Here is a 15,526-nt window from a genome sequence, read left to right on the forward strand (position 1 = left end):
TTTGGCCGGGTCTATGAATAAAGGAGACTTTGTGTAACCCGGATGTATCGGGCAGAAACTATTTATTGACCGGGTCTCCGAATGAAAGAGACTTTCTATAGCCCGGATGTATCTGCCTATTTATTGGCCGGGTCTAGAGGATAAGAAATGTTCAGTAGGTCGGGTTTTTTGCCCACTATCATCAGATGGTCGGGTATTCAAATCGCTTTTCGTCCGTCGTCCGTCCGTCCTTCTGTCCTTCCTTCCGTCCGTTTACATTTCTTGTTACCGCTATTTCTCAGAAAAGGCGAAAGGGATCTTTCTCAATCTTCATATGAGGGTTTCCCTAGGGCCCTAGTTGTGCATATTGGATTTTGGGACCGATCAGAGAACAAGATGGCCGCCAGGCAACCATTTTAGATTTTGATAGTAAAAGTTTGTTACCGCTATTTCTCAGAAAGTACTGACGGAATCCTTCTAAAATTTTACATATTGGTTTCTTCTAAGACCCTATAGTTGGGCATGTTGCATTTTGGGAACGATCGGTCAACAAGATGGCCTACACGCTACCATCTTGGATTTTGATCAATGAAGTTCGTTACCGCCTTTTCTCAGAACCTTCGCAAATTTCACATGTAGGTTTCCCTGGTGCCCTAGTTGGGCATGTTGCATTTTGGGATTGGTTGGTCGACAAATTGGCCGACAGGCCGCCATCTTGGATTTTGACAATTGAAGTTTGTTGCCGCTATTTTCTAGAAAGTACTGAAGGGATCTATCTCAAATTCCATGCACAGGTTCCCCTAGGGGTCTAGTTGTACATACTACATTTTGGGGCCAATCGGAGAAAAAAAAATGGCCGACAGACCGTCATCTTGATAGTTGAGGCTTGTTACCACTATTTCTCAGAAAGTAAAGAAAGGATCTGTCTCAAATTTTATATGTAGGTTCCTCTAGGACCTTAGTTGTACATATTGATTTTGAAAGTTTGTTACTGTTAAATAACTCAGAAAGTACTGAAAGGATCTTTCTCAAATTGCATATGTAGTAATATGTAGTAAAAGTTTGAAAAGTAGAGAAAAGATCCCTCTTTCCATTGTCAGACGTAGATCATTCCTTGGTGAGCGCCAAGATTCCCTCTGGGATCTCTTGTTTGTTTTTTTCTTTAGGCCCAGTAAATCTCGAAGAAAATTTCTTTATGCCGGGTTTATCTGGAAGAAAATTTCTCCTACCATTCACTGATTTGCCACCGTTTTAGCCGTGAGAGATTTATCTGTCATACTCTAGGGGTGGACAGATTACGTCAACCTTTTGACCCTGAAGTTTCTGTAAATCACGTGACGTCATCCCTTCATGCGGTGTAAACATGACGTGCATTGTTGATAAAGAATCATTCCATATCTATGAGGGTGTGAAAACAAAATAACAACCCTCGGTGTAATCTATGGACATTAATGAATCATTCGGGATGTAATTTCGTTGCCACACCCTCTAGGTAGGGAAATATTCCATTATTCAATAGGCTTGGTTTATCTACAGGGATAATACGGAACCCTCAGTGTCAGTACAACGACTTGTGGCGGGCCTATAAGTGCCATAATCTAGACTACTTGATGATGATTATAGAAAGTATGGACACCGACTCGGAGACCCGACGCCTATCCCCTGTAGCTATCCTCGGTGATGGCTATTTGGATCTCATCAACGGACCCCAGGACCATGGCTGGTGTAGCGGATACACATGTCGGAAACGTATCTCTACATTTATGGCGCTTATTGCAGCAGGTAACGTATCCATCTATATTTTGGCAGTGAAAATTCCCAGGCATTCATCTTCGTTCTTTATATAGGGAAAGTATTCTAAGGAATATACCCATAGTCATTGCCCTCGATTCTGTATAGCTGTCATACTTTATTCATCACATAACTAACCTATTTAGCCATGTCATACCACTATGTCATCAATATCGTATGACTTATATACGTGTATTACTTGTTCGTGTATCGTGACATCATTGGTAATAATGACGTCAAAATCGAAATATGATTCCGTACTATGAAAATTAAACGAGTTAAATCATTTGATATGTTACACACTTGATAAAGTTCATATTACATAGTTACCCATATAACATCCTCTTCAAACACCGTATAGGTATCATCTCTGTAGTTATTGTCTATCACAGCTTCAGTGAACGTTGTGTTAAGTCGGCAAGGGAAGGCTTAAATCGGTAAAATTCGTGTTGATATATCCAGTATATTTTTATAATTATTCTATCGTTGTTTTCATGCCAAATCTAGCTTTCTAATTGGCCAATTTTTTTTTATACAACCATGAAAAAAATCAGAAAATTGCGCAAACCCCGACGTTATCGTGACGTCACAATAAAGACCTTAACTTTGCGTGTTGATTCGATAAAAGAATCTCTTGACAAATCACTAGAATGGTACATTTAAACATACTTTATTTTATCAAATAGATTATAATATTAATCTAAAGTAAGCTTTGCGGATTCACATAGTTTTCAAACAATTTTTTCATACCCTGATAAATTTAAAAAAAAAATAGTGATATCTATGCATCGATGAAATAAAAATACAAAATTTCCTGTCAAAATGGCTCATTTTACTAATTATGTCGTACGTAACAAAAAGTACGCCAAACCATAGTCCAGCGGGAAACCATAGTCCCGTGGGAAATCATAGTCCCGGGACTATGGTTTAATAGTGCCTGGGGGCTGAGTCAATGAAAACGCTAGAAAAAGGTCACTTTATGTACTAATAGTATATATTATACTAGCAAATCAGTCGCCACACTCAGTTTATATCGATCGCTAAGCAACAGTAAACTATTTAATTTTGAAATTACTGCATATTTCAAAACGTTTTGTTATATCATTAATGATTTTGTTTTTTTGTAATTTTACTGTGTATTTTGATGTGAATGTCATTAGTTGTAATTTTACAGTGTGTGTATGCTATGTTTACTGATATCACAGTGATATACGATAATCATTTGAGGGATAAAGTTAAGTTGAGCTTTATCTTAATCGAAGTCGTATTTCATTTTTTTCAGATAAAACTTACCTGTTGTACTTTACAAGTACAAGTCCCCAGAAATTGCGTTTGTTCTTGCTGAACTCGGACAATACACAGGCGGTGGTCATTGGTATTTGGTACGCCAGTTCCCAGCGGCGAGTAGTCTATAACAGTGACAACACACTGGTGCCGAGTAATGGTATGGAGGATGGTAGATACCTGAAACCGTCGAAGGATTTTATACCCAACCCCATGTCGGACGCCCAGTCTGGGTCAAACTACTACGATAGGGAAAACAAACTGATGTACGTACTAGTACGGGGAGGCGATAACATCATCGTCGACACACTTCCCACCATCACCTTGAGTTTTGAGGTCCCCGATGTCAGCATTGATGAGTTCTTTGGAGCGAACTTAGTGAATAATCTAGCAGCGTTCTTCGGAATATCCAAAGAGAAAATAAGAATTGTGGATATAGTTTCTGAAAACGGCTCTCGGAGGAAGCGGTCATCTACTAGCAGTGTAAATATAGAGATATCGGAGTCTCCAGCGAATAGTGAGTAAAATTTAGGGTGTTATTCAACCAAAGATTGCCCAAGAGAACATTCATTAGCCAAAATGTGTGTTATTAACGGACTATCTATCTACAATAATAATATTTTTTTACATTTCCAATGAGTATGTTGACCTTTGGGCTCAAGCCTTAGAGTTTCCCTCAAGGCCTTAGGTCTTCCCTACGTCTGTGGGCCAGTTTCCCTCAAGGCCTTAGGTCTTCCCTACGTCTGTGGGCCTATGACTTGACTTTTCCCTCACTATCTATGAAACAAATGTATATTGCTTTTTAAGAATATATTCAGTTTTTCTGAAACTCATGTTTAATTCTCATTGTCCCGTTTATTATATAAAATAATGTCATAGTGAACTGTTTTATTCTGTTGACTCCTGTCTCAATCCTGTAGTACAGTAGTCACTATAATAGTTCTGTTGTTCAATATGGTTTACTCTCATATTTGTTTCGACTATTTGGTCACCTTTATACAACACAGCTTTTAATCTTTTCTATGTTGTTTCTTTTTTAATCTAGCTACGTCTCCTCTCAATTCAACTGCAAACTCCACGCAACCATCGGAGGGTTCCAATGGCACGCTTTCATTCGAAGCACTCCAAGATATGACGCAGGAGATAGCGACATTGGCACAGCTGGGGGACATCAATGAAGTATTAAATACAACAATTGTAGGCGTGGCGGTCGTGCCTCCACAACCGGATCCTAGCAGCGACGAATGGTCAGTCCAAGCCAACTATTCAGACAACACTGGAGAACCAGAAAGATTAGTCAGGTTGGACGGGTTTTTCTTATATACCCAACCAGAGCCAAGTTATGAGTCAAATATTTTCCCAACTCAGCCAAAGATTCAGGTCTTAGATGCCCAGGTAAGTAATCTATTTTCTACTCGGCAGTATTTCTATTGTGTGTCAACATAATATCTCCAGAAATCGAATTATGACTTCCTTATTAACTTATAAACTTTTCTCATTACGTTCCAATCCAGAACTATAATTATGAAACATACTAGGTAGCGTATTTTTCTTTTCGATTTGGTAGCTATTTTGTAGCACGACGAATTTCAACTTATTTTGTCAGGGATATCCTGTGACACAGTTAGGAGCTAGCGGCCAGATTTGGACTGTTACTGCGTACCTGAGAGAGGACTCCAATTCAACTGAACCTACACAAGGATTTACGTACAACCCAAACGCCACTTTACAAGGAGCAACTACGATTATTTTTGTGGACGGTTGGGCTAACTTTACAGACCTTGGTATTTCACAGTCTGGAACCAAGTATGTGATTGATTTTAATCTCACCAAGCCCGAGACTGATGCCAGTTTGCATATAGCCTCGCAGTCATTAACTGTTGAGAGACGTCACATCAGACCAGAAATAACGCTGGTGTCATCGTCACTGGTTGAAAACGCTACCGTAGAAATAAACGTGGAGCTTTTTGATAACTCTTCAAATTTACTCATCACAGATGTGTTCTGGAGGGTGAGTACCAATTTTCCTATTGGTTATTTAAAATTATCATGTTTTATCAATCTTGTTTGGGTATGTATGTGCTGGCCCCTAAGCTAGCAGTTGCTATATGTGATTTTGTTAATTTTCGTCCTTTCGGGCGAAAAGACGAAAAGACAAAAATTAAGGTTTGTTAAATTCGTCTGTTTGAAAGGACGAAAAGACGATATGCCAAAGCTTAGACACCGAACGAAAATGACTGCGGCTTTGCGAAGGTCTTACGTCGTTGTACCTAAGTTGATACCCAAATACCTTTATTTCTCTTGATACAAATTGTGTTGCTTGGCTATATTCAATTTTTTCCTTAATTTTCTTTAAAAGTGCAAACAAACTTTATTTTCATGCTATGGTTTTATTATGACAGTGCATATATTGGGAGAACGATTGATCGCATGTGTCAAAACTTTTACCAAAAATTTTACCACATGTTGGATACCTAAATTGATACCCAGAAAGAAAACATGGAAAATAAGATTTTATGAATAAAATATAATTTTACTGTATATAAGTGATGTATTGGGGATTTTTTAGTATTTAATAATATTAAATGTGATAAATCTGAATGTTTCTTAAAATTGCATAACTCTTTCCACTACCGTACTTCTGTTACATAACACTTCCCCCGTTAGGCCCCGTAGTGACGTATGATTTTATTTCAGTTTCCATGGCATTCTCAAAGCTTTCATTTGGATTGTATGGTTATGTCCTTAGATTTCACAATTCAATAATATTGTCTTTCGAAGAGTCCTTACGATGTTTATAAAACAGCAGCTGTAGTACCTGTGCCACGTACATATTGTTAGGAATTACAAAGTTAGGTTTCAGAGAAAATCACAGAGATAATTGCATATAACAAAGAATAATGATCAATAAATGATGTAGCTTTGGTGTCATCACTGAGAAATGAATTGAATTTGGGTTTGTTTTAGTTATGGTATCAATTTGTGTACAGTGACATTAAGTTTTAAAGCTATATTCATTTTACACATTGATGAGGTAATGCGCCATGATCTGAAATACTGTGTTCACTCTAACCGGACTGTTATTCGTCTTATTATATCAATATGTTGATACCCGACAACAAGACGTAAGAAAGACATTCTCAAAAAATGTACAGTTGGAGCTGCGCCACATACAACCTTTATACTATAAGCACATCAGGAATTATCGCCGTATAATCATACTTACCGAATAGTTACATCTTAACATAAGTCACACAGATACATTACTGATTAAATATAAACCGGTTAAATTAGAATAATGAAAACCCACGACATATCTGATTAGAACCTTTTATATTATAATAGGGTCACAACTGGACCATAACTATTGAATTAAACGAAAAAGCTGATCCTCTGGGTACTTTGACCGGAACAACTCAGGTGAACTTTGACCCTGTCACCAATAGGGCGATGTTTGACGATCTGACTATAACCGGGTATGGTGTGTATTTCCTCAACTTCCATATCGTATCCTCACCTGCCGAGTATGAATTTAACGAGGAAATATCTGTCACCGTGAATGCCTCATCACCTGTTGACACCTCAGCTAGCAGAGTCATGGAGATTACTTATGATGCTAATTACGATGACGTCATAACAGGCAACGTCACAGCTGAACACTTCGGAACTGCAGTAGTAAATAAATACGCCCGGGAAAACCCCCAGACACGATGTAAATTGGTCAGCGTTGCTAAAGGTAATCCGTGTTAAGAGTTAAAATATAAAGTAACTACAATGTTATGTGATAGAGTTGATTTATAAAGTAACTAAAATGTTATCAGACTTTGAGTTAATTTATGAACAGTGTTATTAAGCAGATGACCAAAAATGGTGTTTAGTTGTAGAACCAATATAGTGTTAACCCAAGTCTTATCAGTATTAGATATCATATAGAGTGGTATTCAAGAAGTCGTTGAGGCAATATATTAGTGTGTGTTTACTTTATATTCTAGTATGTATTCCACTGTTTAGCATTGCCAATGATATATTATAGTCGTTGATTAATATTTGGATTATTTATTTTTATATTATAATATATATTATATATTATTTTTCCCCCAGGAAGTATAATAGTCACTCTCACCGTGACCGGAAGTGAAGCTGCTGTTAACTCTACTGTAGAGTTCGCATGCATGAATAACACCAGTTTCATGTTCGATGGAATGACCGTACCACTGTCAGGAACTCCAACCTTTGACGGAAACACATGCAGCGATCTCATTCCTGTAAGTCTGGAATCATAAAACGATTTAAACAATTACTACAAATACCTTTAAGCATCTGCCTGTGTGTCATCCTTAGCTCCAGTTTTTACCATCACGTAGATCAAGCTCAGCTTATTACAGATGCAATCTTAAAGATAACTGCTGAATTAAATTCTCTGTTTATTTGTATAGAACTAATTAGAGGGAATGTTAATTATTCGGAGGATATCGAATCAATATAGAAACTACATCCATGCGAATAGGGCCATATCTCAAAGTCCGATCCATAAATCATATTTGCGTAATTCTGTTGATATCTATAATATAATTGTCGGTTGTTGATACCATGGATGATAAAATGCAAAAGTTATGGGTTCAAGAAACAGTATCAAATCGGGCATTGTTCATTTCTAAGATTGGTAAAAGGTATTCATTCATATTGGTTAATAAGAAATACTTTCAAACCAACTGCAGTTGAATGCTGACAATGCCAGAACATAGTGGTATGGCCAGAGCACAGAACATTATTATGTTTATACTTTGATGCCATCAATTCTGTATTTGCATATTGTTATATATAGAGTTATCTGCCCTTGCGAGTAGGTATTCATTCTGACGTAATGTGTTTGCGGGCGTAACGTCATACCTTTGAAAATGACGTGAATTTCGCTTACAAAATAGTTTTGAAAGTAATGACGTCACTATCGATACCTACCCGAAAGGGAGGTAGGATTGTAATATGCAAAGACGTATTTGAGTGTGGGGTAAGTGTTCAATCTGATTATAATAAAGAACCATGAGGTAAATTACAGAGGGGACATTATACTCCCAAATATACACAAAATATGAAATATTCCAATGAGGCAAAACGCACATAGAACCATTTTATGTCTGCATCAGAAAGAGCTATTTATTGTGGTATTCAAAAAATGATAAACGCCACTAAAATTGTGATGATGGTTCTTTTTTATTAAAAGTGTAAGAGTAATGATAGATTTATTTAGCTTATCTATGGATTTGTTTTTGAAAAATGATGGTAAATTTGTTTTAAAATATCCATACATATTACATTATTTCTCAGGAAAATAATGCTTTAATGTCGTCTGATTATTCAAAAGGCAAATATTATATGGTATGCACAGCATTTTAAAAAAGAATATACCTGAGAATATTTCACTTCTTATTGATGTATATGGCAAGCCAATTTAACATTTATTGAAGGAGCAAGGTCCATCCCGTATAAAATCGAATTATATAAGATGTCTTATATAACATATAAGATATTTTACGATATTATATATACTTTATAAGATATATTATATATTTTATAAGATATATTATATATTTTATAAGATATCTTATATATTTATATATATATATGAGATATCTTATATCTATTTAAGATATCTTATAAAGTATATAATATAGGATATCTTAAATAGATGTAAGATATCTCATATTTATATCTATATAAGATATCTCATATTTATATTTATTACATAATTTGTTTACACCAATCTATATATGAAGAAATATAATATTTTCAACTATTACACCGACTGTTCAATAAAACCTTGTTATATTGCACGGTTCGAAGTTATATTGCACGCTTCCATGGAAACGTTATATTGCACGGTTCGAGATGTTATATTGCACGGCATTAGGAACACCTCGCTGTTGTTGTCTAGTTTTGTAGAAAACTTCCGAAGAATTGCGAGTAACAGTGAGTTACGTTATTATGACGTCACAAAGGTTCACGCTCAACTTCGCGCTGGATTTATAGATCTCGAATCAAGCACGTCATGTAGACGTTTACTGTACCGAGCAAAGGACGGACACGATAAATGTATTAGATCAAAAGGTTGCAAGCAGGTCTAATAATGTGAAAACAGACAATAAGACATCCAAACCGGAGTTACAACGTGACGTACTTGGGCTATACGTCAATCTTCAATAGGATATTAAGGTTTTTTTCCATACGGTACGGTGTTGATGATTTTGTTAAGTGATTGTCGTATTCGTTTTATAAAAAAATATTCAACTGAAAAACTGGTGATTATGTAATAAAACAAATATTCCATGGTTATTGTGCTCTAGTTCATAATATTTACCCCTCGGTGATGGTAATCAACAAATGTTATATTGCACTCGGCCTTTGACCTCGTGCAATATAACATTTGTTGATTACCATCACCTCGGGTTAAATATGAACTTGAGCACAGTAACCCATGAAATATTTGTATAATATAATATATCTTATAAAGTATATAAGATATCTTATATAAGATATCTTAAATAGCATATACAATATTTCATAAAGTATATAAGATATCTGATATATTTTATAAGATATCTTATATTGTATATAAGATATCTTCATTTATATATAAGATATCTTATATAATTGAAATCTCGTTGCTATATAAGATATCTTATATAGATTGAGATTTCTTAGTATTTAAAACCAGAAACTAATTTCTCCCTCGAGCATCATTCGGAGCACTTCGGGACACATTTTAGAATCGTTCGCAATGACAGAGATGGCACTAAAAGGGAGAATCAACCGCTGTTTGATTGCATTCAACAATGTACTGAAAACACAGAAGCAGTTAATTCCCATCACTCTAGTTGTCAATTCGAACAATATACATATTGCCTATAATGGTGACCTATCTATACATGCATACTTTTGTCTAGTTCAACCAAACGCTTGATACTGGCTCAGCATACGAAGCCAACAAGAGTCTGGCTGAACGAGTAGTATTATACTTTACATTTCTCTATGACTTCCGGGTAGGGAGACTTCATTTCTTGGCCTTTGTTGACATCTCGTTCCTTTATAAGATATCTTATAAAGCAACGAGATTTCAATTATATAAGATATCTTATATATCATATAAGATATCTTATAATATCATATAAGATATCTTATATAGATAACTTAAATGAGATATCCTATGATTAATTAAAAAAACATATGAGATATCTCATATATTAAGATATCTTATATATTATATGAGATATCTCATATACTATATAATATATCTTATATTTCAATCAAGATATCTTTTATATATGCAGTGAAATTAAGGATCGACTTTGCTCTTTGAATAAATGTCATGATGGCTTGCCATAGATGTACATCATTCATTCCATTACACTGGATTTCAACGATTTCTATGAAAAAACTCATTAGCAACATGTATGTAAGATTAATAATATTTTTTTCAGACAACTACAACGACTACACTAACAACTACCACACCAACAACCACAACTACCACTCCAACAACCACAACTACCACTCCAACAACCACAACTACCATTCCAACAACCACAACTACCACTCCAACAACCACAACCACGACACCAACAACTACAACCACCACACCAACAACTACAACTACCACTCCAACAACCACAACTACCACACCAACAACCACAACTACCACTCCAACAACCACAACCACCACACCAACAACTACAACTACCACTCCAACAACCACAACTACCACACCAACAACCACAACTACCACTCCAACAACCACAACTACCACACCAACAACTACAACCACCACACCAACAACCACAACTACCACACCAACAACTACAACTACCACACCAACAACTACAACTACCACTCCAACAACGACAACTACCACTCCAACAACTACAACAACCACACCAACGACTACAACTACCACTCCAACAACTACAACTACCACATCAACAACCACAACTACCACTCCAACAACGACGGCCACACCAGCGTTCCGCCCTCTCAGACAAAAAATAACAGTGATGTCCACATCGGTCGTCGAAAATGCTGTTCTAGAAATAAAGACAGAGCTGTTTGATAATTCAACAAATGCGCTTATCACGGACGTGTTTTGGAAGGTAAGAAAAATAAATAGAAATAGCGAGTTTGAAGAACAAACAAGTATTGGTGAGATAATAGATGTCCCCTGCCAGTGTTCACAAGCTACTCGCAATATTTATAAATAAAGCAACTAAGATGTTGAGAATAATTTTCTAAAAATAGCAATAGTGAACATGACTTGTATATGATAAATCTGAAAAAAACCCAGTGCAAGGTATTTTGACGTTTTGTAGATGTAGAGAATAGAAAACTTCAATGAGGTGAAATTGTGCAGATAAATTTGATTTTTACACCTGCCTTGCCCGATTCTCATATCTATGAATGAACAGCTAGTTTAGCGGAATTAGGAAATGACAAAACTCGCTAGTTAGAGAACTTATTTAATTCTTAAGTATATCTGATATTTCAGAACCATACATGGAATGTGACCATTCAATTAAATACTAAAGTTGGGCCTCTGGGTACTTTGACCGGAACAACTCAGGTGACCTTTGATCCCGTCACCAGTAAGGCAATGTTTGACGATCTCACCATAACCAGGTATGGTGTGTATTTCCTCAACATCCATATCGTATCTTCACCTGCCGAGTATGAATTTAACGAGGAAATATCTGTCATCGTGACTGCCTCATCACCTGTTGACACCTCAGCTAGCAGAGTCATGGAAACCGTATTCAACGTCAATTACGATGACGTCATAAAAGGCGACGTCACGGCCGAACACTTTGGAACAGCAGTCATGAACAGATATGCGTGTGGAAATACAGGGATTATATGTTCACTGATCAGTGTTACAAGGGGCAAGTATTGACGACGAATGTGACAACTATACGATATTCGTGTGGCGTCTGATATATCAGAAACGTTAAAGAACGTTTATGTAGGAAAGACACTTTAATATCCACCATATCAAAGTCGTCCTGCACGATCTCCAACAATTATGGTTACATCTTTTGAAAGGTAAAATCGCAGTCAACTTAATGGAATTTTTTAATTTACAAAATCAGAGCTCAAAAGGAGTTTGGCAGTACCGCCAAAACTCATTACATTCGTGTCTACAGTGTAGCAAAATGAGTATTAACGGTCAGACCTGAAGCCAAGCTGTGGTCTACAATTTTAGATCCATATTTACAGTGTTGTTAGCTATTATAAAGCGACTTCTTTTCATCGAAACATACATAAAACATAAAACAAGACAGTGCTTAAATTCTGATTTGTTACGTATGTTTATAAGGCAGCACACATGTTTGTCTGTCTCATCAATAGTTATGGTTTTAGATAGGTAACCGAAGAAAAAATAACATATCAAACCTTTCGCCCACTTATGGCACAAATAACTTAAAGTTGGAGAGCATAATTAGAACACGGAGCGAAATACAAAATTAAAATAGAAAATTAACAAAAGTTTGCTGGCTGCACAACAGACGCATAACTTAAATTATTAAAATTGATGAATTAATTGTGACAAATAAATATAGATATGATCTTATTAAGCCATAAGTTTTATTCCAAAGCTCTAACTTTATTTTCAATGTTTCGGTCTACCAAGAATTATATATACAGCGATTATCTCTAATATTTTTCCCTGTTCTTTCTATAGGAAGTGTAATTGTCAAGTTTAACGTGACCGGAAGTGCAGCCGCTGTTTACTCTACTTTGGAATCCGCATGCGCGAACACAAGTAGTGTCTTGTTCAATGGAATGACAGTACCTTTAGCAGGAACTCCAACCTTCGATGGATCTTCATGTAGCGCTCTCATCGCGGTAAGTTGACAATATTTGAAAAACCTTCACCACTTCCAACGACACCCAACAGCATACTCCACTCCGTCGCGTTATACTGACAATGGCTAAACCAGTGACTCCATTCTCTATGCGGTGATATATGCGGATGTAATCGAGGATAACATTTACACTTATTTTCGGGATATCCGGTTAAGGCTTTGGTGCGTGTGTTCATTAACATCGATTTTTAAACAACTTTGATTTCAGCATTGATTTTTTTTCTTCTTGTGTAATATCATATTACCTCGTGGATAAATCGTGGGACTTGTAGAGTTTCAATAGTTCCGATGAGACAAAATTCTTTTTTTTTTTTTAATTTTTACTGTTATCCTGAAATTGATTTCTTCTGGATTGATATTCGATATATAATAATTAGTGTTGTTATGGTATGGGTTATCGATGGGAACGGATGCAGGATTTGCGTCTTCTATGGGGCTCAAATCAAGGCGACAAATACGTCGGCGTCAAAGGAGACGTTGGTTAAAGCAAATTAAGGTATTGGCCCTTGCTTAAAATAGTGATATTATCACTTCTCTGGAATACATTTCTCAATTATATTTTCTCAATATATACAAGCTCACAGCAATACATGTGTCACGAGCAATATTCCATGTAAGCCCCGATGTAAACGTGCTTTACTATCAACTTAGGTATGGTAAGTACACGTCCGAACTGACAGGCATACAAAATATCACTAGTATTAAACAGCGGCTAATAGCTTAAGGAAGAATAGAAATTGAAAAAATAATGAAACTACAAATTATATTGCGTTTAGCAATAATTGCGATAGCGACAGCTAACTCTTATTGCCTGCGGGCGTCTATAAGAAAAGTCGAGGAACATCGTTCTTTATTGTCTAACATGCATCAAATATAATAATGTTTTGATTTAAACTTTTACCAAATGATTTTATTTTTAAGATTTAATGTTTTGCTTCAGACAACAACACCTGCTTTACCATCCAGGGAGAGAATGTCTACCTCGATCCTCATCATCATTATTGCAGCAGTGCTGGTTATTCCTGTCACGGCAGCAGTGGTATTCATGTGCAGACGTAACACCAACCGGACAGGGCGAAACGGTATGGTCTTAACCCTTTATACGACAGTTATGTTCCCGCAATAAAAGGTGGTAATGAAGTGTTTTCTATGACAGTTTCTTCCGCTGTGTCTCGTCCAGATAAAGTATAGAAGAACAATTTAGTCTGTTCCGCATTGTTAAATGTAAAATGAATACGGAACTGCTTTTCAGAAATAAGTTATCTACTTGAAACATGTATGATGAAAAACGTAATAGCTGGAGTTAATTGCTGTTCTTTTATTTTATTTTTTTATTATGATTTTTTACAAATGCAACTGAGCGGTGTATGTTACCGACAATCTGTATTAGTTTCGTTACTTTGTATATATACAATTGTTTTCGGAAAAAAAATATTTCAATATCTCTACTTGTGTATTTTAGGGCAATACCTTTCCGATCCTTACCATGAAAACATCGATACAATTTACACGGACAAATGGGGACAGATGAAGGAGGACACATACGTAAGCCGTCCAGCCTCAGTACTGTCGTATAAGAACGGGGGCCCTTCAATGAGAAGTGAAACCCCCTCAATCTACGTTCAGCGATCCCCAATGTTGGACACACGTCAGATATACACTGAGCCACTCACGGGATCTATTACAGCCTCTTCCTTCCGGGAGCCACACAGTCGAACAGCCACCCCTGTAGTGCTCGGCGTATCTAACGGTGGTTATCAATCGGACCGACCAATAAAGGCTAAATTGTCGTCATCTACAGATGGCAGGAGCTCCCCGGCTTACTACACTGGAAACGGCAACTGGCGTTAGGATGAGGGCTCTCCCTTGACCACGAGATATCAAACATAAAGATGAGGAAAACAACTTTAAGGAGGTTACTCGTGTCCTCGTCCTTTATCAGGATTGACACAGCTACTGTCAGACTAGCAAAATGTATAAATGTTCATTTTAATCAAGAGGGACTTGTGTGTTATAGAGGCTGGAAGCCATTAAATCATGAATTGTGGGGTTTGTTAAATGTATTTATAGCAATATATCACATTATATCACATTAGATTTAATGTTTTACAGTGTTTTAAATAATTTAAAATGTTTATGTCTTTGTTTACAATATGACAACATTATATGTATAAGACTACATGTATATAAAAATTCATTACATCATAAAGATTATGCATCGTTGTATTTAGATGCTGGTGTTGAGAGAAAGGATTACAAAAAGATCATGTTGTTCGTGTAATATCAAGGATATTGACTAGTAATTGCTTATCAAAAATAAAAACAGACATATACCCATATTTAATCAATCACTTAATCAGTCTTTATATATTTTTTTTATAAAATATTTCTTGGTTCAAAAATAAGATTATGACAACACTTTATTTTATGATGGTAATTTCTAGATTTTGATAATTTAATGATTTAAAATTTTTGGATGCAATACTATAAAAGGTACCAATTAAAATGATTTATTTATCTGAAATTGTGACGTCGAAATGATTAAAAAGATTTTTTCGGTATGA

General features: G+C 36.0%; 1 protein-coding gene across 1 annotated transcript in view; it reads left to right on the forward strand.

Annotated features, from left to right (window-relative positions):
- The window catches only part of LOC138317789 (fibrocystin-L-like), an 86,808-nt gene extending 71,469 nt beyond the window's left edge, over window positions 1–15,339 (forward strand). The window contains exons 51-61 of the mRNA XM_069259681.1: window positions 1,516–1,761; window positions 3,053–3,571; window positions 4,100–4,449; window positions 4,661–5,065; window positions 6,400–6,790; window positions 7,156–7,319; window positions 10,530–11,195; window positions 11,588–11,982; window positions 12,783–12,942; window positions 13,903–14,044; window positions 14,425–15,339. Coding sequence (XP_069115782.1) covers window positions 1,516–1,761; window positions 3,053–3,571; window positions 4,100–4,449; window positions 4,661–5,065; window positions 6,400–6,790; window positions 7,156–7,319; window positions 10,530–11,195; window positions 11,588–11,982; window positions 12,783–12,942; window positions 13,903–14,044; window positions 14,425–14,813 — 3,827 coding nt within the window. The 3' untranslated portion in view covers window positions 14,814–15,339. The remainder of the gene's footprint in view (window positions 1–1,515; window positions 1,762–3,052; window positions 3,572–4,099; window positions 4,450–4,660; window positions 5,066–6,399; window positions 6,791–7,155; window positions 7,320–10,529; window positions 11,196–11,587; window positions 11,983–12,782; window positions 12,943–13,902; window positions 14,045–14,424) is intronic.
- Window positions 15,340–15,526: the final 187 nt, after the last annotated feature.

Source organism: Argopecten irradians, chromosome 3 (genome assembly GCF_041381155.1).
Source record: "Argopecten irradians isolate NY chromosome 3, Ai_NY, whole genome shotgun sequence".
NCBI classification, from domain to species: Eukaryota; Metazoa; Mollusca; class Bivalvia; order Pectinida; family Pectinidae; genus Argopecten; species Argopecten irradians.